Source organism: Lissotriton helveticus, chromosome 2_2 (assembly GCF_964261635.1).
Source record: "Lissotriton helveticus chromosome 2_2, aLisHel1.1, whole genome shotgun sequence".
NCBI classification, from domain to species: Eukaryota; Metazoa; Chordata; class Amphibia; order Caudata; family Salamandridae; genus Lissotriton; species Lissotriton helveticus.
Window position 1 is genome coordinate 177,411,290 of NC_136060.1, and position 23,787 is coordinate 177,435,076.

General features: G+C 44.5%; 1 protein-coding gene across 2 annotated transcripts in view; it reads right to left on the reverse strand.

The window, feature by feature from the left end:
* The window catches only part of NSUN7 (NOP2/Sun RNA methyltransferase family member 7), a 972,952-nt gene that overhangs the window by 59,715 nt on the left and 889,450 nt on the right, over positions 1–23,787 (reverse strand). For both annotated transcript variants that reach the window (XM_078678273.1, XM_078678274.1), the window contains one exon: positions 20,915–21,032. In XM_078678273.1, the coding sequence (XP_078534399.1) occupies positions 20,915–21,032 (118 nt within the window). The remainder of the gene's footprint in view (positions 1–20,914; positions 21,033–23,787) is intronic.

Consider the following 23,787-nt stretch of genomic DNA (forward strand, 5'->3'; position numbering starts at 1 on the left):
GTATGAGTACCAGCACCAGGAAGCGCCCACCAATCCTCTGTCCATTTGTATGTATCTTCAGTATTTTCTTCTTTGAAGCAATCTGCCTTCTCGTCCCTGGTGCGTGTATGATACTGGTCCTGTGTCGCGGCAGCACCACCAGTCCTCTAATCCTCTCATGGTCCCAGAGCCTCCTCCTCTCTCTCTTCCTGACCTGCCCATGTAACCCCCACCTCATTAGTCATCCTTTCTTTTCTAGTTGTGTGCTCCGCCTATTGCTGTCTCTTCCGTAAACAGTATTCCCCTTTCTTTCTTCCTTGAGGCTGTTTTCTCTGTTCGGTCTCCAGGACCCCTGTCAGGATACAAGAAGAGCTGATACGTCAAAGGACATTGTTATCAGGTAAGTTTACCCTGATAAAGGTTCAACTTATAAACTAACTGATCAATTAAATCATCTTTAATCGAAAGTCTGTTTTTATTTCACCCCCGAAGGAGGGGGAACGCAAAAAAGGGTGACAAGTACACGGCGATAAGCCTACAACCCCAGAGGGGCCGGCCACGTCAGAGGAAATTCAGTAAAATAACATGCTCGCAATTCGTGCTTCTTTCTAAACATTATACACAGCGTTCCGCCAACAACCCAATAGGGCAGCGTCAGAAAATAGAAATAACATTCGGTCATGCCTAATAGTCACTGCCAATGAAACCTAGTCCCTAGGACCAGGTGTAGACCAGGAACCGGAACTAATAAAACTACCGGACCAGAGTGGTCCAACGTACAACCAGGTGCCTAGAAAGAGGCATTAGAACAGCAAGGATAGTAGAAGAGATTAAATCATCTTTAACTTTATCACCCGTTCTTTTCTAATCCTTACAGTGGCCTGAATCTTTGATTATTCCATAATGTCTACTGGTAAGTTTTCTACAGTGGGTTAGCCCTATGTAAAGCATTTGCCTCTGACTATTCCTTACTATTATCCATTAATCAACGGAAGGTGGCCCCTTATCCAGCCAGTAAATGCAAATTTGTCATTTTGCAAGCAGTAACAGCAGTATAGTAAATATGTGCTTTATCGTTTGGCTTTTAGGCATGGGGACAAAACCCAACAACCATTCGCTTGGGATCCTGGCAACACAGACCAATACAGGAGTTTATTTCAGTTAGACCACTCAGCTATCAAAGAGAACAGTAAATGTGTCACATAAACGTGCTGTAATATTTTAAACTCCTAAAGTTTAACCTGGCTTTGGAAGAATTTGTTTTGTCAAGCAAGCATATTCCACTCCCTACCTGTTCTGCTAATTCTTTTTCAGAGTCCACCTCCCATTTTCTATTTCTATCCATACCAACTGTTTCTACATCAGCTCAAAATGACTTGTGTAATGCAGAGGAGTGTCTCCTCCAGTTAACAGTTGAATCATACCCTACACTATTAGTGTCAGGGGTAGATCTGATAAAGTATTTAGTGTGTAATTCAGACTAATTGGTAATATTGGCAGTAGTCCACCCATCCTCCTGCAGTCATTTCGGCATGTCTGTTTCCTGTGATGCAGTCTTGAAATGTGGGAGGCACCACAGTGCCACAGTGGTGTGTGCGATACACATTATGAAGTTCCTGATAACCTGTTGTTCAGCCACCTTTGTAGTGCCATGGCTAACTTTATAAGCTACTGAAAAGTACACACTTTTGTGTGGTCATATAGGAATTCCTCTAGTCGTCTACTGTCATGTATACTTTCCAGTCATGTTTCCCCAGGCTAGTCACTCCTTCTATTACACCATGGATTGAAGCTGGTCTGCCAAATGATAACCCTCATAACGCCACTGACACAATCCTCACTCTTCGTAACTACATTTCTGGACTTCCCTTCTCACTTTACTAGATTTTTTTTAATACAACTATGTGGTTAACATACATACAGACCATTCAAATATGTAGAAGCAGTGAGTGAGTATGACCATTTTAGCCAGCACAAGTCAGTCAATCATTGATAAAGAGGGTGAACCAGAATTCTACTGAGTTTTCCATTATAACCTTCACTTTATTTGTTTTTCCTGTTTCTTCTGTCGAGTGACAGTTCATAATACCCAGCAAAAGGAATAAAACTAGAGGGCTAATAGGTATTTGCTCAATATTAAATGCTAGTTCTTCCTTAAATACCACCCTAATTGACTCTCATTCAGGTTTTCTCAAGTCTGTCATGTTCTAGTTAAAAGATCCACATATGGGTATGGCAATATCTTGAAAAGATCATAAATAACATCTTCAACAAGACTGCTGGTGTGTTGAGATCGTCAAACAAGTGCACATGGATACTCAAGTGCGAATAGGCTTTATTTTCACAATCATAAAGCCTTTTTGCCCTCCATAAAACATTATTTCAGACTCTTTAAAATGTTTACTGAGAGTTAGACTTTCATGAGAGTCATTCATCTACAAAGTGCAGGAAGTGGACCATCCAGAGAAGGGCTGACCTGAAAGTTTGGGAACACCCAAAAACATACATTTTTTTGTGTTCAGACATTTTTTCTCAGACCACTCCACCCCTGGATTTACTCCTACCAAAGATCAAGAGGAGATGGGAAGACCACGTTTGTGTAGGTAACAATAAGAGAGCCAGAAACAGGCTAGCAGCAGATGAGGGAGAAGTGGTAGCGAGTTTCAGAGTTTCAAGTGTGTGCATTGACCTCTGCTGTTCATCTGGAGGAACAGCTTGAGTGCTTGGAGTTCTTGAGAAGGCGTGAACACGTGAAGATTTTGGGATAGAAGGCATCACATCTAGACTTGAATCTTGCTGAAAGTAGTGATTTCTGACCCACAAAGGATCCCATGAAGCTAAAGTCTGCTTACTATGGTAATGGAATCAGAATAAATTATAGACGTCTTCAAGGAGGACAGAGTCCATAAGATATTAAAGGCACAGGGCTCGGAAATAGAAGTGTCCTTCCAAAGGAACAGGATTCTGTTTCCTGATATGATCCATTATTCAACAGAAGGTGGCTCCTTATCCAGCCAGTAAATGCAAATTTGTAATTTTGCAAGCAGTAACAGCAGTATAGTAAATATGTACTTTATCTTTTGGCTTTTAGGCATGGGGACATTTGCCAGGAGATAAAAAATGCAGGTGGTGAGGAAGGAAGTGGTGCAACCTAGAGCTGAGCCCTCAGTTCTGTGTCCTGCGTTGCTGAAGGTGGTCACAGGAGACAAGACAAAGCTATTTGCTCAGGTAGAATAGGCAGCTAGTTATGGAAGGGATTTTACTAAAAGAATTGGGAGCAGGGCAATGTTGGCTATCTTTTGCTGTGGTCCTGCACTGTATTTGAAGTGGGTGTTAGCTTGGAAATACTCAATGACATTCAGTTCATATGATACTGCAAAACCGATGTTACTGTATTATATGAATTTGATTACTTAGGGTTGGCAAAATAAGTTATGAGGTGCAATCATTTCTCTGATCTGATCATTCGGTTGAGAGTCAGCAAACCAGAATGCTCTGTTGTGACTGTTGTAGCATCAATGCTAATAAATATTAAAATAAATGTACACTTTTATGTACGTGTAAGCTTATTGAAGTACATATATGATTTTCTTTAATGATCAGGCCAATGGAGTTCTTTAAAAGATGAGGGGTGTATCGTAAGTGTAACTGTAAGCGTGAGAGGAAAGCAATTTGCAAGGCTACAATGAGTCCTCCCAAACAGTCATGAACTACCACAAATGTTATGCAAGCATCTTTAAAAAAACAGCAGAATGTACATCTTTGTTGATGATTTGCAGCCAAATGAAATATGGCTGAAGCTACACAGCAAAGGATGCAAGCCCTTGCTCACCCTTGACGGCATACTTTATTAACTGGTGGCTACCTGACAATGGCAGAATCTTATGACTATCATGGGCCCTCCTTGAGCACCTTCATGATATTCTGTTGTACATTACAGATAAGAACGAAGAGGACAATTTTAATTATCGAGAGCATTCTTAATCAGGGGGTGGGTCAAAAGATTGAACTAAAACTGAATAGTGGTAGGTTAAAGTATATCTTTATTATAACCGTGCTAACATAATATTAACAACAAGCGGATTTTGCTAGGGCCCTTCATGCCACTTCAATTAGCTGATGTGTTTCTGCCCTTGGTAAGCCTAAGTAGTCAGGGACATTCTTCGGGACTGAGCCCCCCTAAATGTTCCGCTTCACATTATACTAATAATGCTGTCTATTGTGTTTGGAAAGAGACTAAAATATACCTGCAGCCAGTTGAGCTCATTTTGTGCCCCTCTGCCATGCCCTCTAAAAACATCAACAACCGGATCTTGAAAAGGAATTATAGGAGCCTAAACAACGAATCCCTAGGCCCTTACATCGCAAATTCGAAGCTCCCTTTAATACTGGACACTGATTTGGCTGCCCTTGAGCTTTTCAACTCTATCTTGAATGCTGTAAACATCCTAGCCCCGGACAAACCTCACTACTCTGCCAGGAAACGCCCTTCGGCCCCCTGGTTTTCTGATTGCCTTAGATTGTTGAGGCAGGAGTGCAGGAAGCAAGAAAGACTCTGGAGGGCCCATCTTGATCCCAATGAAAGATCTAAACATAAGGGTATGCTTAAAGGATACAAAGCTGCAGTTTTGGCAGAAAAGATGGCATACTTTACCAAACTGACGGCCTCCCTTAGCTCGCCTAGAGAGCTATTTAAAATCGTTGATTCCCTATACCTTGCTCAACTCCCCGATCCCATTGTGGCAACCCAAGAGCTGTGTAATCAGATCTCCACCTTCTTTTACACCAAAATCATGGATATCTACACAGCCCTGGAAGCCCTCAATTCTAATCTTGAGGCCGCCCCTCCCCCGGCCACATACTCCCGTCAGGATCCAACGACCCTGCCTATCGGCAACCTGTCTAGTTTTCCTCCTCTTACCCTGGAACTCCTCAATCAGCTCCTTGATAAACTTAAATCTTGATCCCCCTTGGACCCCTGTCCTTTAAAGACCTTGAAGGAGTGTAGAGAGGTTTTGCTACCCCCCTTTTTGGAGATAATGAACCAAGCAATCTCCAAGGGTGTTTTCCCCGCTCTGTGGAAAATGGCCACTGTCAAACCTCTCCTGAAGAAGGCTACCCTAGATCCTACTATTCTAAAAAACTTTTGCCCCATATCCCTGCTTCCTGCCCCCGCCAAGATGCTCGAGGCCCATCTTAACTTCCATCTAAGTGCCTTCATGGATTAATCCTGCCTGCTAGATTCTTCTCTGCATGGTTTCCGGAAGGCGCATAGTACGGAGTCAGCTCTCACAGTGGTGGCTAACAACATTCGCACCAAGGTCGACAGTGGTCAGACTACTCTTCTGATCCTGCTCGACCTTACAGCCGCATTTGACACCTTGTCCCCCACTATCCTGGTCTCCTGTCTTAGTGAGATGGGAGTGGATGGGTCCGCCTTGAGCCTCTTGATGTCGTTCCTCAATCAGCGCAAGCAGAGGGTGAAACTGGGTGACTTCCTCTCCCCCGCTAAGCCTGTGCAGTGTGGGGTCCCTCAGGGCTCATCCCTGAGCCCCACACTCTTTAACATCTATGTGGCCCCACTTGCCAGGCTAGTAAGATCGTTTGGATTGGAAGTACTATCTTATGCTGACAACACCCAGGTCATGGTTTCCCTCTCCCAACCCGTGGAGACTGTGGCCTCAAACTTTAGGAACTGCATGGAAGCTGTGGCAGGCTGGATGACCAAAGATTTCCTCAAATTAAATGGGGAAAAGACAGAGGTCCTTGTTTTTGGAGGTAAACATGAGGTCTGGTCGGCTGACTGGTGGCCATCCGCCCTTGGATCCTGCCCTACACCCTCCCTTGCATCTTGCAATCTGGGTGTAATACTCCATACTACACTTTGCTTCGACAGGCAAGTCAATAGGACTGTTTCCACCTGTTGTGGGGTCCTAAGGATACTGAGAAAACTCTCACACTACCTCTCCCTGGATGCCCGGAAACAACTTTCGGTTGCCCTTGTCTTCTCACGCCTAGATTACTGTAATGCCCTTTATTTAGGCATAAACAAGAGGCTGGTCCAACGTTTACAAGTTGTGCAGAATGCAGCAGCCAGGTTTGTTGTCAATGCCCCGAGGCGTTCATCAGGCTCTTCTATCAGAAAAAACCTCCACTGGTTCTCGATGCAGTCCAGGATAAACTTTAAAGTTCTACGTCTCACGCACTGCGCTCTCCATGGATCCGGTGCAGAAGACATTAGGTCTCTTGTGTCTCTCTATACTCCTAGCAGGGCTCTGCGCTCTGCTAACAAGAACCTGCTGTCAGTCCCCCGTACTGTGAAGGCCAGATGGGGAGGAAAGACCTTCCAATTGAACTCAAAGGACTTGTGTACCTCGCTCCTTTCCGCAAAGCCTTTTAGACCTGGCTCTACACTGGAGCCTACCTATAGGCGACCTCCAGCTTTACCTTTCATTCAGCTTTTCCATCTTCTGCGCCTTGATGCCTTTGGGCTAAGTTGCGCAATACACATTTTATTTCATTCATTCATTCATTGTACACAGGTGACATTTAAAGGGGTGGCTTTTGAAACCTGAAAAACTTAGGTTAACATAACTGTCACTTTTCAATCTCATCAATGAAAGGGAGTTTGAGCTTAGCATCCTATTTCATGGGTATATTAACTAATAATTTTCCCAAGTAATTTGTTCTTAATTTAATGCTTTCATAATCGAAAAACTGGAGCAGGCATAAGTGCTCCACCTAATCGCTTGCGTTTAGGCAACTAGGTCTATGGCTTACTTTCTCAGTCTCAGTATAAAGAATTGGTATGCAATAGCAGACCTTCAGGATCCTCAGCCGACATCCTTCCAAGTGAAGCTGCATAAAAACCTCCTGCCTTTAGAATATGGCAAGGCTGGAGCTCTTTTTAATACTTTGTTATCATCGAAGACATTTCACAGCAATTTAAAACCTGCTTGCAAAATATTGAAAACATCCTGCCACGATCCTGAAAGAATGTCTAAGTATCAGCCATCTCCAAACTCCCTTATTTGGCTAAGCTGTTAAAATGGCAGTTTTCACCCAGCTAGCTGAACATATGGAGTATAATGTTCTTCACCCAATGCAAGTGGGCTTATGCCGTGGTGTAGCAGAGATGGTTGTGGTGGCTGCTATGGATAATCATTGCAATGATGGCATTCCAGCTGCTTTAATTGTACTCGATTTTCTGCAGCTTTGATACTGTAGACCAGTGGCAAGTGGCCTCATGCATACATTACCCTCAGTGGGCCGCGGACTCATGAAAGTCAGCGTGTCTGCTGTTCCACTCTTCAGCTCCGAATGTTCAGGCATGTGTGTTCAGATTAGCATGTTTTACCAGTTATATTTCCGATCACTCAATCTATTTTCTGTGTCCATTTATGCCTGAAGGAGGGCTATATATTCTTGAAATTCTATGGCGCCAATTAGATTGATAACGCGTCTCTCTTTCAATGCGGTGTCGTGGGAGACTTGACATACAATAAAAAAGTCTTATCCACACATACCTCGAGTACGTGCCTCTTCCTCGTTGGAGAGAGAACAACAATGGGTCTGGCTCTTATCAGTAAGGCTGAGCCCTTAAACAACAAAACAACCACCAATGCCAGTACTGATATTCAGTTGTACCTACTTGTCAGGACGCAAAAGCTGTATGTCAATATACACTCTTCTTGAACAATAAAGTTTTTTATTTTATAACAAATTTTTTTTCGACAAAATGAACAACACATTTTCAATTAAATGTAGAAAAAACACCACATTAAAGAATTCAGAAGACAATATACAATTCAAGAAAAAATCAGCCTGCATACACAAAACCCTACCCCTAAAAAAGTGTCACAAAACTACCATTCAAACTTAATCCTCACACATACAAACATTCATGGCTCCTTGGTATAAAAAAATACTTTTCTTATCTACTGGTGGACCAAGGGGCACTTACCAAACAATGCAAAGATCTAATGACATTATTTAATTGTGCAGTAAACCACTTCTATACATCACTAATCAAACAAACAATTGTAATATTGAAACAAATCAGGCTGATTGTGCAGTCCCCAAAAAGTTTTTTTGATTGATTAGTGATGTATAGAAGTGGTTTACTGCACAACTAAATAATGTCATTAGATCTTTGCATTGTTTGGTAAGGAGGAGCTTAACACTGCACGAATGCTGGGCGCTCTGAGCCGGGATCATTGCTGGTAATCTGCGTAGTGCATAGGGGAGCGAGGAACTAAAAGTTGTGTCTGGGAGCAGCTGCCCAGTCAACCAGAGAGTGGGGAGAGCCCAAACGTCAAGTGACCACACCTAACGAACGTCGCAGGGGGGAAACATCGCTCTGGGATGTCTGGGACCAGGGGACAGAAGATCACGCACCAAGCTGGATAAGTATGCAATGCATAAACAGGGAGAGATGGATGCTGCAAGGGGAGGGGAATTGGAGGGGACACAGACTCTAACTATGGGTGAACCCACACTCAAGGACATGATGGTGGCCATTGCGGGGTGCGCCCCTCGCTGGAACAAAGAATGGACACCATCACTATCGAAATTACATTGCTAAGAGCCAACCTCCAGAAAACAAGTGACAAAGTAAAATCCATGGAAGTGGTAACGGCTGAGTTAAGTAGTGATGCCAAGCGAATGTGACAGGAGATTAAAGAACTACAAGTTAACCAGAAGCAAACAAAAAACCTCCTGGATGACTATGAAGGTAGATCGTGCCGCATCAATGTAAGAATTGTTGGGGTTCCAGAGAAAGGAGAAGGGGTGGGGGCTGTGGATCTATTTGTAGAGGACTTGATACTGAATCATCTCCGGCCAAAAACTCTCTCAAAGTACTTTACGGTTGAAAGGGTGCACAGGGTACCTGGGGGAAGACCCAAGCCGGGGGCTCCCCCACATCCAATTCTAACGAGACTCTTGAACTTCAGAGACCGTGATATCATATTACACGTGGCTAGAACAAGCCCTCCCCTGGAATTTGAAAATAGCGAACTGTCCTTCTTCCCGGACTTCACCATAGCGGTGCAGACAGAGGAGACCCTTTTTAAATATAAAAAAACAGCTGAGAGATAAAGGGATACGATATTCAATGCTGTTTCTGGCCAAGCTGCAAATAGAGGCGGAGAAGAAAGCGTGGTTCTTCGATAGTCTAGTGGCAGCACAGGAGTGGCTGGAGGTCGGCAAAAGAACACAATCCGAAATGAGTAGGGGTCCCTTTTTGTGAATGACATTTGCTTTTTGAGAATCGACCAGGGATGTGAACGCCATTTCCCCGGTGGCCGCTCTGGAACTGAACCGATGGCTCAAGACAACAAGCGTACACCAAGTGACTCAAACCAAATGTAACTATGTTCTAACGAACAGAAAGGGGGTATATTGTGGCAGGCGGACAGTCGTGGGAAGGGCATTGCCACCCCGAGTTAATAGTTTGTTTAGAAACTAGGGCTACAGGCAGTCTGCACTATTGGGGTGTGGCGGGGTCGCAATAACAGGGCGTAAGCCAAGTCGGGTAAGGTATGGCTTTATTTTTCCAAAACCACGCTTTTGTCTACTCGTAAGTCTTTGGTTGGCAAATGTGGCGGGATCCGTCTTGGAGCAGGTTTCGGGTATCCTTGGAGCTGGTTAAGGTTCACTTGCTGGGGCTCCTAGCGTCTGGTTTCTAGATCTCAGACGTCACGTCAGGTGGAGGAGTGTTGCGTGAAAGAAAAGGAAACGAAGATATATATCAGGACTCTTGTCCTTCTGGTATCCGGTATTTAAAGGGGACCGGGGAGTGAGGGAAAACACCACACACAGTGCACAATGTGACACACAATCCTGATAAAACTAAAGGGTAGTGGACTTGTGCTCGTGTGGATGAACCTAAGGGGTTTTAAAAACTGGTGGGGTCGGAGGTTTCTTGCTAGGTGGTTTACGCTCCTTCCTTCCCACCCACCCTGAGAACTTGCCCCGTACCTGTTCTAGCCACGCTCCTCCTGGAGCGTGCTACGGCGGCTCGCAGTGTCGTTGCCCTCCTGGCTCTGTCGCGACTGCAGTGGGACCTGTTCTCCATTCTTCCTCGTTTTCTCCTTCTGCTCCTCTCGTCACCGTAAACGCTTTTCCTCTCGACTCCGTCTCTCCCCCGGTGTCTGTGCACACTGATATCCAGGAAGTCTTTGAACTTAATGCCAAACGCGTGCTGATGTCATCAGGGGGAGGGGTCTTGTTAGGTATGAATCCCCAGTTAAAGGAGTCGTTCTCCTGTTCGTTGTTGGTGAGGTGCAATAAAGTTCTTTCCTCTGGTATCCATTCCTCCTGCTGAGAGGAGACAAGAGTTGGAGAAAGAGGTACAGCAGACCACCAGTCGCCCTTTGTCCCTGGATTTTTGTTGGGCGACCCAAACCCATCATATTCCTCCCCCCTTGGATTCTCCCGATCGGGGAGAGGAAAGACCCTGGACAGAAAATCAGCATTCCCATTGTCCTTCCCCTTCCGATGGCGTACCTCAAAGGCGAATGGCTGTAGAGACAAAAACCAGCGGTGCACCCTGGGGTTCTGGGACTTGTTCTGACACATCCACTGTAAGGGGGAATGGTCTGTGTACAGGATGAATGGTTTCCTCTCCAGATAGTAATGTAATTTGTCAATGGCCCACTTAATAGCTAGGCACTCCATCTCTATTTTGGGGTATTTGCATTCTCGGGGAAACAATTTCTTGCTGACAAATAGAACAGGGCATTCAAGCCCGTCTTCCCCTATCAGTGACAACACCGCCCCCAACCCTGTGTTGGAGGCATCTGTGGACAAGATAAATGTTTTGCTGTAGTCTGGAGAGATGAGGACAGGATCTGAGGTGATAACCTTTTTCAGCATTTCAAAGGCCTCTAACATTTCGGGTGAGGGATGTAGGAGCTGCCGCGGTCGTACCTCTTTTCGAAGGATGTTAGTTAGAGGGACTGCTAGTTCTGAAAACTGGGGGATGAACCTCCGATAGTAGCCATCTAGGCCAAAAAATGCCCGCAGTTCCTTTTTTATGGTGGGAAAAGGAATCTCTACTATAGCCTTCAGTTTTTCTGCTTGTGGGTGGTCACTCTGTCTACCAATACATATCCGAGGTATTTTACCTTTTGATATGCTGCCCGTGATTTTTTTGCATTGATGTGTCGTCCTGCACAGTCGAGTGCTTGTAACACAGTCTCCAGGTGTTCTGCCCAGTTTGGACTAAAGACAACTATATTGTCCAGGTACGCTGAACAGAATTAGAGGTATGACTGTAGGATGGTGTTCATCAGTCTTTGAAATGTGGCAGGTGCCCCTTGGCGACCGAAAGTGAGAACATCAAATTCAAACAATCCAACATCCATTGAGAACGCTGTTTTCTTTTGGTCTTCTTCGCGGAGAGGCACCTGCCAGTACCCCTTTGTTAAATTTAAAGTCGTGATGAACTTGGCGTCGCCTAGCTTCTATATAAGTTCGTCTACCTTGGGGTTAGGGTACGCGTCATACGTCGATATGGCGTTCAGGGCCCGGAAGTTCCTGCAAAAGTGTGTTGTTCCATCAGGCTTTGGGACCATTACGATTGAAGATGACCAGTCGCTGTTGGATGGTCATATCACGCCTAGTTTCAACATCTCTTGCACTTCCCTTTGTACCGCCTCTCTCCTCGCCGCAGGTATCCGGTAGGCCCTTTGTTTTACCACTTTTCCAATTGGTGTTTCAATCTTATGTTCTGCTAGTGTAGTCTTTCCTGGTATGTCTGAAAAAACAGTCGAAAAAGGTAGCAGGGTTTGATATAGTTCTTCTCTCATTCTGTCCGTGATGTCTTCGTTGATCACGAGTCTTTCCAGTGTAGAATCCTGGGAAGTAGTCGTGAGTAACGATAAGTGTGCCGCTTTCGGTGGGGGTCAGAGCACTTTCTGCAGCATGTTTATATGGTAACTTTGTGTCTTGGTAGGTGTTATCTGCACCAGATATGTGGTGTTGCCCAGGGTCTCTGTTACCCAGTAAGGACCTAACCATTAGCTCTGAAATTTATGGGTCGAAGAGGGGAGTAGGGCTAATAACCAGTCCCCAGTGGATAGTTTCCTACATCTTTTTCCTCTATGATCGTACTTTTTTTGTTTACTTCTACCTTTTTCCAGGTTTGAGTAGGCCAGATCCCTCAATTTCCCTAGTTTCCACCTTAGTTGTTGGGTATATTCCAATAAGGAACGTTGATCGTTTTCTTCTTCTGTCTCCCATATGTCTTTGGTCATCTCTAGGAGGGATCTGGGCTGTCGTCCGTACAGCATCTCAAATGCCAAACAGCCCATGCTGCTTTGTACCTGGGAACGCAACACATATAGAGCTAGTGGTAAGAGATGGTCCCAGTCCTGTCCCTCGACGGTGAGCATCTTTTTTAGAGTGGTTTTTAGGGACCGGTTATACCTTTCGACGAGGCCGTCAGTCTGAGGTATACTGACGTGTGGAGGTGATGTATATCCAATGAGCGGCGTACCTCTCTCCTTAGGTGGGACACGAAGGGCGTCCCCAGGTCCATCAACACTTCTTTGGGGAAGCCTACCCTGGAAAACAACTCCACACATTTTTCTGCGATGTTCTTGGCAGTGGGGGCCCTGAGGGGAAACGCCTCGGGGAATCACGTGGCGTAGTCCACAATAACCAATGCGTTCAGATTCCCTTTTGATGTTTTAGTTAGGGGTCCTATCAAGTCCATACCGACTCGTTCAAAGGGGTTCCTATGATTGGCATGGGTTGTAATGGCACTGCTGGAGGTCTTTGCATATTCTTTTTCTCGCATATCTCACACGTGTGGCAGTGCCTCTGGCTGTCTTTATAGATACCTGGCCAGAAGAAGTGGCGCAATACGCTGCAGGTTGTTTTCTCCGCACCTGTGTGTCCTGCAGTGAGATGTGCGTGGGAGAAAAAGAGGATCTGCTCTCGGAATGGTACAGGGACCAGTAGTTGCTCGGGTTCCCCAGAGTGACCTTCCCTGTACAGGAGGTCGTTTTTGATAAGGAATCGGGTATAAGTGGGGGATGGGTTACTCTGATTAACATGGGCGGACTCCCAGGCATTAAACAAAGTGGAATCATTGGCTTGTGCAAAGCGGAAGCTACGGTCTAACAACCAAGGGTCTGGGGAGATGAAGGCCAGAAGGGGGACCCTCTGTACTCCTGTTTCCCTCCCTATCTTATCTTGGAAAACTGGGATTGTCAACCCACAGAATGATATCTTTGTGCAGGGGCTTCTATCTAATGGTATCATAGTTACTAGCGCTAGTGGGTAGGGCTTTACATTTCAGTGTACGCACCGGATGTGGACCAATGTATCGGGGGTCATTTGCATAGGGACGATGATGCTTCTCTGAACCACTGACTGCTTACATCCCGAGTCTAACAGGGCTTTTACCATCTTACCATTCACCTGCACAAGTACATAAAAAGATGTTCCCATCTCTGCGGAGTATGGAACTGCTATCGGGACATACCCAACCTCCATGGGCTTCTCCGCTGGTTTCTTTCTGGGGCATAGACGGGCTATGTGGCCCCAGTCACCACATTCAAAACACTGCGGCCTTCTAAACTGGAGTGTCTCCATTCGAATCGGTTTGGGTTTTGGCACGTCCATCAGGGTGTTAGGTATTTTTTCGATTTTTGGGGGTAGTGTACTCTTGTGGGCTTTTTCACTGTCCCATATCTTTGTTCTTGGCTGTGCTCTTGAGTAATTTGCGGCCATCTCGATGGCTTGCTCAGGCCGAGAGGTTGGAGTGTTGCTTAATCCACCTCTGGGCCTCGTAGGGGAGAGCCTCCATGAATTGTTCCAGGTACACCCTGGTCATTATTTCCTCTTTGGTGCTAATGGCCGACTTCAGCCACTTGTCAGCGACCATTTTAAGGCGAAAGAATAGCGTCTTCGGGTTCTCCCCGGGTATTCCTCGTTCTTTTCGCAACCTTACTCAGTAAGCTTCAGCTTCCAGCCCGAGATGATCGAGGATTACGTCTTTCATCCTTTGGCAGGGAGTGTCTCCAGTAGGATTGGCGACTTGGTAGGCAAATTGTGCTTCGCCTATTAGAAGGGGTGCCAAGAAGAAGGGCCATTTGTCCTCGGGCCATCCGCAAGCTCGGGCTGCCCTCTCAAAATTCAATAAGAAAGGCGTCTGGGTCCTCCCCGGGCAAGTACTTCTGGTGAGCTATTCCAGAGGGGGGTGGCAGGGAAGCGCGCCTTTCCACTTGTAGAGAGGTGCTAGGGACGTGCCCTGCTTTCTGTAGGCTCTCAAGGTGGGCAGTGATTGTGCTTTTAAAGACTTTGCGATCAGCCTGCGTGGGGTCATCGGTCTCTCGATGGCTCATTCCAGCTTCTCCTGGCCTTTAATGAGGTATGGGATAAGGGTGTCCATCATGGGTTGACTGATGGTCTGGGATGACAATCCCACTTCTGACACCAGATGTGGTGGGGTTGCAATAACAGGGAGTAGGCCAGGTCGGGTAAGGTATGGCTTTATTTTTCCAAAAACACGCTTTTGTCTACTCGTAAGTCTTTGGTTGGCAAATGTGGCGGGATCTGTCTTGGAGCAGGTTTCTGGTATCCTGTTCGTCGTTGGTGTGGTGCAATAAAGTTCTTTCCTCTGGTATCCATTCCTCCTGCTGAGAGGAGACAAGAGTTGGAGAAAGAGGTACAGCAGACCACCAGTCACCCTTTGTCTCTGGATTCTTGTTGGGCGACGCCAACCCGTCACATTGGGTATGGGCAGTTTTAGGCACAGAGTCCGGGGAGGCAGGGAGGGGGAAGTTTGGGATTCAGGGTTAAGCTAGTTCATTTGAGAAATCAGCAGGTATATTTCAATGCAGGATATGATAGAGATGGTACAAATGTGACACGAGGATACAGCCATGGTATATCACTGAGTAGCATCACGCAAGCCTGGGAGGGCAAGGGAGGGGGGGGAGAAGGGTGGTGTGGGACTCCATGGGTGAAAAGAAACTTAAACTTCTATCTTGGAATGTAAACGGTTTGGGTGATAAACTAAAGAGGAGAATAGTTTTACAATATAATAAAAGACACGCCCCAGGCGTGGTCTTGCTCCAGGAGACACAAAGCGTTGGACAGATACAGTTACCGACTTGTCGTACACTCTGGATTTACCTCGAGTTCATGGGGGGGTGGGCATTATGGTGCCCAAATCCTTTCCGATGTCCATAGATTGCACCTGGACGGATGAGATGGGCAGATATGCGGCTGTATCAGGAAGATAGGAGGGAGGGACACTGACTCTGGTATCTGTCTATTTCCCCCCGGGATAACAAGCAATGGCATTTTGCGATTTGGGAAGCACAATGGTAGAGTTTCCAGACGGAAAACTGATGATTGGGGGGGATTTCAACTCTGTGGTATGTGGAAGACGTGACCGCTATCCCCCTAGAGATCTAGAACCGGCCCATTTGGTTCTGTCCTCCTTTTCGGATGCGATGGGGCTGGCTGATGTATGGCGAATATGTCACCCCAGGGACATCCAGTTTACATTTCACTACAGAGCACATAATAGCCTTTCCCGGATTAATTACATCCTCATGCCGGCAGATCAAGTGGGGCAAGTTACAGAAATTAGGCACATGGCAAGGGGCATATCCGACCACTCTCCAGTATGAGTGCATCTGGGTAGGAGCAATGATCAGGTGGGTAGAACGGCACCTATAAGCCTGTGGCACTTACGCAACCCCACTATACGGCATAATATTGCTTTATCAATTGAGCATTCTTTCCAGGAGAATGAGGGATCGGTGGGCTACGCCCACACCCTTTGCGAAGCATTTAAAAAAATATATGCATGGTTAAGCAATTCCGCAATTAGCTGGGGCAAAAAAGAAGAGAAATGCTGCAATATTACAGCTGAAAGGAGATATAATGGTACTAGAGGCGGAATTGTTGATATCCGGGGACCCAGAGGTAACACACAAACTAAGTCTCAAGAAGGAAGAATGAAAGAGTGTGGTGACAGACAGGGTAAAGAATTACAGAGACATGCTTGGTAGGATATATGAGATTGGGGACAGAGCGAGCAAATTACTAGCGTGGCTAGACCGGCGTGAACAGGCCAACCACCTGGTCACAGAACTTACTACTGAAGTGGGGGAGACAATCACTGATATGCAACTAGTTGCAGACAAATTTGCCCAATACTATACTCGGATATATCAATCTCAATCGGTCTATCCAATAGAAAAGTCGAGAGTTTTATTAAAAGATGTTCGACTGCCACTATTGTCGGAAGAGGACCAAAACTTCCTTGACAGTGAGCTCACGAACTATGAAATAGCAAGGGCTATTAGGGATTTGCAGGCCGGGAAGGCTATGGGCCCCAATGGTCTCCCAATGGTACTCTACAAACTAAAAACACGACAAAATAGTCCCTTATCTCAAGGCCATGTATGAGGAAAGCCTAGAAGCCGGTTTGCTTTCCTAAGATCAGCGACCTAGGGATCGATGCTCCTCGTACAGACCTATTTCGTTTTTGAATGCAGAGCTGAAGATTCTGGCCAAGTTGTTGGCTACAAGGTTGATCGGAGCGATCTCCGATCTGGTCCATACGGATCAATCGGGATTCATGCCATCTAGAAACACCTCCCTAAATCTGCGCCGACTCCAGGGGGTACACGCTAAGAGAAGAGAAGAGAAGAGAAGAAGCGGTGGTGGTGTCCTTGGATGTGCCCATGGCATTTGGTACTATTGAATGGACATTACATCTTCGCGGTGCTGGAGAAGATGGGGTTTGGACCTGGGTACATTGGATGGGTGAAACTCCTATATTCGGAACAGTTGGCACAAGTGGTTGTGAATAACAGGAAGTCAAATATCTTCACCCTTGGAAGAGGGTCAAGGCTTTTTGCCCTGGCACGTGAGCCCCTAGAGAGTTGGATTCATGAGGACCCAGTAATGCGGGGCCTGAAATGATCGGCAGACTGGGAGGATCGTATCTCCCTATACGCCGACGATATCGTCTTGTACCTGGTGTGGCTACGACACTCGATCACCAGAGTCCTAGACATCTTTACCACCTTCTGTAGATATTCTGGTTATGCCAATAACTGGCCCAAGTCTGTGATCTATGTGCTCAGAAGGAGGGTTCCGCTCCAGCCCAGGGGATGTAGTGTGCCGGAGGCGATTGATAGCTTGAAGTATCTTGGCATCTACATCATGAGAGACCCTGAGCAGTAATACAAGCACAACCTTTTGACACCATTGAGACAGCTTCACAGTGATGTGGAGCACTGGAAGACCCTTCCGCTCTCCCTGCTGGGTAGAGCAGCTCTTTTCAAAATGATGTCCCTGCCTCGCTTTTTGTACATTCTACACAATTTCCCTGTCCCGGCTTCCTATTTTGCTGCAATCTAACACCTCGAATATTGCTTCCTAAATTGGTGCGGAGCTGGTATGGTAGGTGAATAGGGCTCCCAGATATTAAAAAGTACTATTGGACGGCGCTATTGGCCGCAATTAATCAGGGTATACATCATCCTCATCATGACCTGGGATACCTAATGGATAGGTGGCTGCTACCAGGAGGGTCATACATAAAGACACTCTTTTCCAAACCAGCTAAATTAAACCTCACAGGGCCAACGGCACATTCAGTCCAAATCTGGCATATATCCCACAGGAGTCTTGGGTGGTACAAGAAAATCGCACAAGCCACCCCGTGTGGTTCATATATATTGGGCACCCTTTGAAATTCCAGGGGCTTTGATAAGTGGTACCTGATGGGACTGTCAAGAGTACAGTAATTTAGTTCTGTGTGTTGCAGCAAGAGTATGACATGGCAGACTCAGAACTAGTCCGACACTGTCAAGTGAGACATGCCCTGTAAGTACATATCCCAAAAGGGGACACCCTACCTGAAGCAACACCGCTGGAAGACAGGCTTCTTGATGGCTATATGGCCAATAAGTCAATATCCCTCACATACTGCAAATTGATTAATCACACCACTGATCCCCTGGTAAAGCTGCGAGAGAAGTGGACAGATGACTTGTTAGTGCTAGAAGATGAGGACTGGACTGAAGCACTTGCGTGTCCACGGGAAGTGGCAATCTCATCGAGACTTAAACTAGTAAATTTGAAAATATTGCATAGAACGTATTACTCACAAACAGCCCTGACCCGAATGGGCTATGGAGAGGACTCAAGGTGTAAAAGAGAATGTGGTAAGGAGGGTACGTTCTTCCACATTTTGTGAGAGTGTCAGATCATTCGGAAATACTGGGCAACGGAATTAAGATGTATGACAGAGGTGCTGGGTAAAGAACTAAACCTGGAGGGCAAAAGATTTTTTCTTAATGTGTGAGGGCCGACAAATCTAATCAGCAAAGAGAAACTGTGGGTGACCTTGGGGCACATTTTAGCTTAACGCAATATCACTAGAATGTGGGGAGCGAGAGAGGCCCAGACACTGGCACTATGGAAACAGGACATGGACTGGTGTATGTTCAGAAAAAAACAGTCTGTGTCCAGAGGATGCCCAAAGAAATGGGTTCAGATATGGACAAAATGGAATGAATATCGTGGAAGTATCTGTGTTCCCCCATGTCTCCCTAGCCTCCCCGCCCTTGACAAAGTTATTTTGGCAGATAAGTGTAAATCCTAAGTATGTATAATTGTAACTGCTTATTGTACCATCTCAAGCTCATGTTTGAAACCTGTAAGAGTTTTTCTTGTCTCTATGTTAAATTACTTTTTACCTGCACTAATGTGCTCAATAAAAAGAGTTACTAAAAAAAAAAAAGAATGGAACTACCATTCCCAGAACTCTCTGGGGGTTGCTTACAAAGGTCACGTCACATATATATCATAAGTCATGGAAGCTATCAATGGAGCATGTGCTCAGATGTGTCATAGAGAGGAACTCCTTTAAATATTGCTACTTATACTAATGTGAGATCCACAGCCATGAACAATGATAGATAAGATTAGGTCAAAACACAACATTGCACCCTTGACAAATTTAGTAATAAGGCAATAACCGGGAATCATTACCTAAGAATACTTCTAGAACTCACACTCCAAACCTCTACAGTCCAGTGTCACCTTTCACTCAGCACATAGGGTGACTACAGGGGCATGGCCCCACTTGTTCCTATGATGCCTGATTAAACATTAACAAGGGTAAAACTATAGGCTACCAAATCAAACACCAGACGTTCTTATACAGCGCACATCCTGAACTTGCATACTTGAAGGTCCTTTCAAATATAGTCAGTCGCCCTGCCTCTTTTTATAGGAATTGTGTCCTGAGGCAAGGGTTGCCTAGTGTGGGTGTCTTGGTTTGTGATTATGGTGCTCAGAATTTCATGGAGTGTTATGATTTTCATAGATCGATTTTGTAAATGGAAAATGTTTCAATTTTAAAATAAATTAACATTTCAAAGTTAACATGCGCACCTTAAACTGAGTTTGGAAAGGGCGACATCTAGCGGCGGTAAATGATCAGTTTTGCATGTTATATCATTTTTATCTTACCTCAAGATTGCAGTGGTATGTACCTTATAAATATTACTGCATGCCATATGTATTATCTGTATCTTGTATGTGATCTCCAGCAGAAGGAAGTATACATCCTCCTTAAACTATATATTATGAACGCTATTCAATGTGCAGTCCTATTTGTCTCATTGAGCCTTAATGTAATATAAAATTGGATTAATACTCACATGTGTACTTATATTATTACGAGCACGACTAGGTGCCATACTGCTGGACTACCGAAGCCTGCATTTTTATTTATTCTAAATATTTGTCCTATAAATAATTTACCTGACCAGTGGGATAGGACTTGATGAACCACAGATATATGGTTATAGCTTTAGTCCTGATGAAAGCCTAGGACTCACAGTGGCCAGTAAACTGGCTGAAACATGTCAACGTAGAAAGGGAAGTACGGACAATAATTTCCACAGACATCCACCTAGATTGTTTTTAAATCCAATCGACATAAACGGAAACAGAAGTGACCCTTGGGATTTTTAACTTCTTTAACCCCAGCAGGAAATATCAATAGTGCTCCATAAGAGACATGACCAAGCCCGCCCTGGTTCATAGGTACTTTAAGAAAAAGAGGATTTTTCTAAGGTCATCAACTTTCTAGAATTTGGATCATTTTGTTGGGTTGTATGATACCAGTTACGTAATTGATGTAAACAGAGAGATATAATCCTTGATATCCCAAAGAAATTCTCTCTTCCCCCCCTTCTCCAAAGTAATTTTTTGGGTATATGGTGATTGAGTAAATAATATCTCTTCACCACGGTGAACAGGACTCAGACTGGGGACTTTGAGAAATTATTCACCAAACCATGGCTCTAATGTGGAGAGACATCCTGGAAAAGTAAAAATGGTACCTTCAAAGCAGAAATGCATACTGGTTATTATTAGAATATTACTATTTGGGTCTTAAGAGCCTGACGTAACACATTTTGTAGTTCACTCTTGTCTCTTCGCCTGACTAGTGCCCCACTTCTCTCCTTCACACTTCCCAGCAGCATTGTTGTAACTTCTCCCTGACTCACAGCCCAATTCCACCCCATTCTTGAGCTCTGATTATATTTTGTCACTTTCTATCAAATGTAGCCTAAATATCTTTTCATTAGGTTTCGTCCTGTCAGGTTCAATGCATCAACATTGGTTGAGTAAGGATCAAATTTCAAAAAATTTCAATAAACTCTAAAGTGCCATGATTGTCAATGCAAAAACATTTGATTGATAGAACTGGAACTTTGTAAATGGTTGAGGTATCACTTTACTGTTACAAAATGTATCCGTTATTTCAAAGGAATTGTGATTCTTGCTCTAGTATGGGAATGAGCGTTTATGCTTAAAAAAGTTAATTTCCATTAATAAATAGCTGTGATTTCAATAGCATTTTTGAGAAAAAAAGTACCTGTAAGCATGGTGCTTGTTTTCATTCACTCTGAAGTCCAGTGCTTTATTCACCACATCTTCATTTTCTTCCTTGTACACGGAGCAGGTGTAGTAAACAATTGCTTGTACTTTATGAACTAGAAATATTTAAAACAATATCACCACAGTTTTGCACCATCACTTCCAAAATGAAAATCACATTTAGTTTTACAAAAATGAAATGAAATATAACATGTAAACAATGACACACAAACCTGCTATAACCACCAGAATAAGTGCAAAAGGGCTTTAATTGTTATGCCCATAAGCAATATATTCCATATTCAAAATCTAAGAACAGAGCTCTTTCAAAAATATTTTGCTCAAAAGTTTTTTAAAAAAACTATAACTTATCATTTTGAATTAAACTAAATATTTATTGGTATAATAATTTAAAAAATATAGACTTTCACTGTGAATAGATGGCTATTCGCCCCGCCGGATGATCCGGCATGTGTTTTGGACAGATATCAGATGGATAGATCTGGATACCTTGGGGCACTTTATTCTAGTAATAAGAAGACGCATTTTGTAGGTCCCACTCAACACACGCTGCAGGTATGGAAATTGGCCAATTCTCGTCTGGGTTGGACGGGCAGGCTTACTGAAATGTCACCGCTGTGGTATTCCCAGAAGCTAGGTATGCTTTGTCCAGTTCATAAATCTTTATTCGAACTCCAAGAATTCATAAATGCACATACACATTTTACACAATTATTATAAAATCCAAATGCTTTGTCAATACCCGAGATTCGATAAATGGGATATGATTGGTATCTCGAAGGTTGGTGACTTGATCAGGAAAGGTAAAATCCTTTGGTTTGAGGAGCTCCAGAAAACATACCAGTTGGCGCCCAGTGAGGTCTTTTGCTATCTTCAAATACGGCATGCTTTGATGACGGCGTTCCCTAGCTGTGTAGATATACCGGAGTCATCCCCTCTGGAGGACCGTCTGGTGGACGCCTGTTGGACGGGCAGCTGCACACCAAGGCGACCTCCCTCACCTATAGGAAACTTAGTAATAATATGCCTGACTCCTTTGGGAAGCTTAAAGAGAAGTGGGAGGGGGACGTAGGGATAATCGAGGAAGAGGATTGGAGGCAGGCGTTAATGTCTCCCAGAGAGGCTGCCATCATGCTTAGATTCCGCCTTATCCAACTCCATATTTTCCACCGTTCATATCTGACTGGGGTCACTCTTGCGAGGATTGGGGCTAGGCCAGACGATCTTTGTCTAGGGGGCTGTCGGCAGTCAGCCACATTCTAGCACATGATAAGGGAATGCCCGATGATACGGAGTCGTTGGGACAGGATTACGTCACATATGCCACGACTGGGCCTGCTCAACATATGGGAGGCGACTGATCATACGGAGATAGAACAGCAGTTTGTAACGTTAGGTTTCACACTATTTAGGAGGGAAATTGCTAGGGGATGGGGTGGAGTTCGACCACCTGCAGTGGCAGTTTGGCAGAGGGAGCTAGACAGATGCATGATAGCTGAGAAAGAAATGTTTATTGCAAGGGGGTGCCCGAAGAAGTGGGACAGGAAATGGTCCAAATGGAACTTGTATAGGGGGGATATCTGTGTATCGCCTGTGGTGGGACTGGAGATGCGAAGGAACAGGGATGGAGAGCAAAATGTGTAATGTATGGGTCCAACTGAACTTGATTTCTAATGCGATTCTAAATGTAACTTGCATTGTATATTGTATGAGCAACAGTGAATTTGTCTGTCATCTTTCCAATAAAAAAAAAAAGTATAGGCTTTCGTTTAGATGTAGGCAGAAAGTTCAAAGTTAGGCACTTGCGATTTTCCTGCTTATCTTTGCACTTTGAGGCAATTACGAACTTGGCCCAATTATGATCCTTGTCTGCTGTTTGCAAATGCATTTAGCATCAGCTATTAGCAAAATAAATGTTAAAATGGCACTATAACTGAGAGAAAATATATTTTTGCCTGTTATATGCCAATTTACACACAACATACAATTGTACACCAAGAATCAGTGTGGCTAGTTCACACAGCTGCTCAACATATATCTCTGACAGGAACATGTCTATAGAAGGTTATGTAATGTTTTGTGTATTTGTAAAGTGCATTATCAACCACAAGGTTCTCCTGGTGCTGAGAGTATGTGTTTGCCTAGCCCTGCCTATGGGAGGTTGGACAACTGAAGAGTCAGGTCTTCAGCTTCTTGCAGAATTAAAGAAGAGAGGTGGAGGCTCCTATGGGGAATGGGTCGCCATTCCATGCTTTAAGAGAGATGAAGAGAATGCCCCTCCCCCTGATCTGGATTTATGTATGTGCAGAATTGTGCGAGTAGGAGTCTTGCAGAGCGGAGATGTCTAGGGGGTTGGCAGAAGGAGATATGAATGTTCAGGAAGGTGAGGTCTGAGTTGTGTAGTGTCTTAGATGAGTGTGAGGAATTTGAATTTAGCGCATTTGTGTATAAAGAGCTGGTGGAGCTACCTGAAGTGTGCTGCGATGTGAGTTCTGAGGGGAGGTCTGGCGTCCGAGTTCTGAATGAAATGAACGAATACAGGAAAGAAGCAATCAATTTATTGGTCAGTTAGTTAAAACATTTACAATTTAAAACAAGTACGACTTCTTCTTCAGCTTAAAACCTCTGTTCGATTAATCACTTATTAAGAGTACCATTATTACTTCACAAATCATTAACATCAAAACATATTTTTCGGCGATAGATGATGCAAACAATAAAAAAAGTACATATTAATAAACAAGACTTGTGTGAATCCATCTTGAAACATCAGCATTCAACACTCAGTACATCAAATACTAGCAGCGAAAACCTGTGTTTTTTTGTCCAAGAGCTGTGCAAACATCAGAT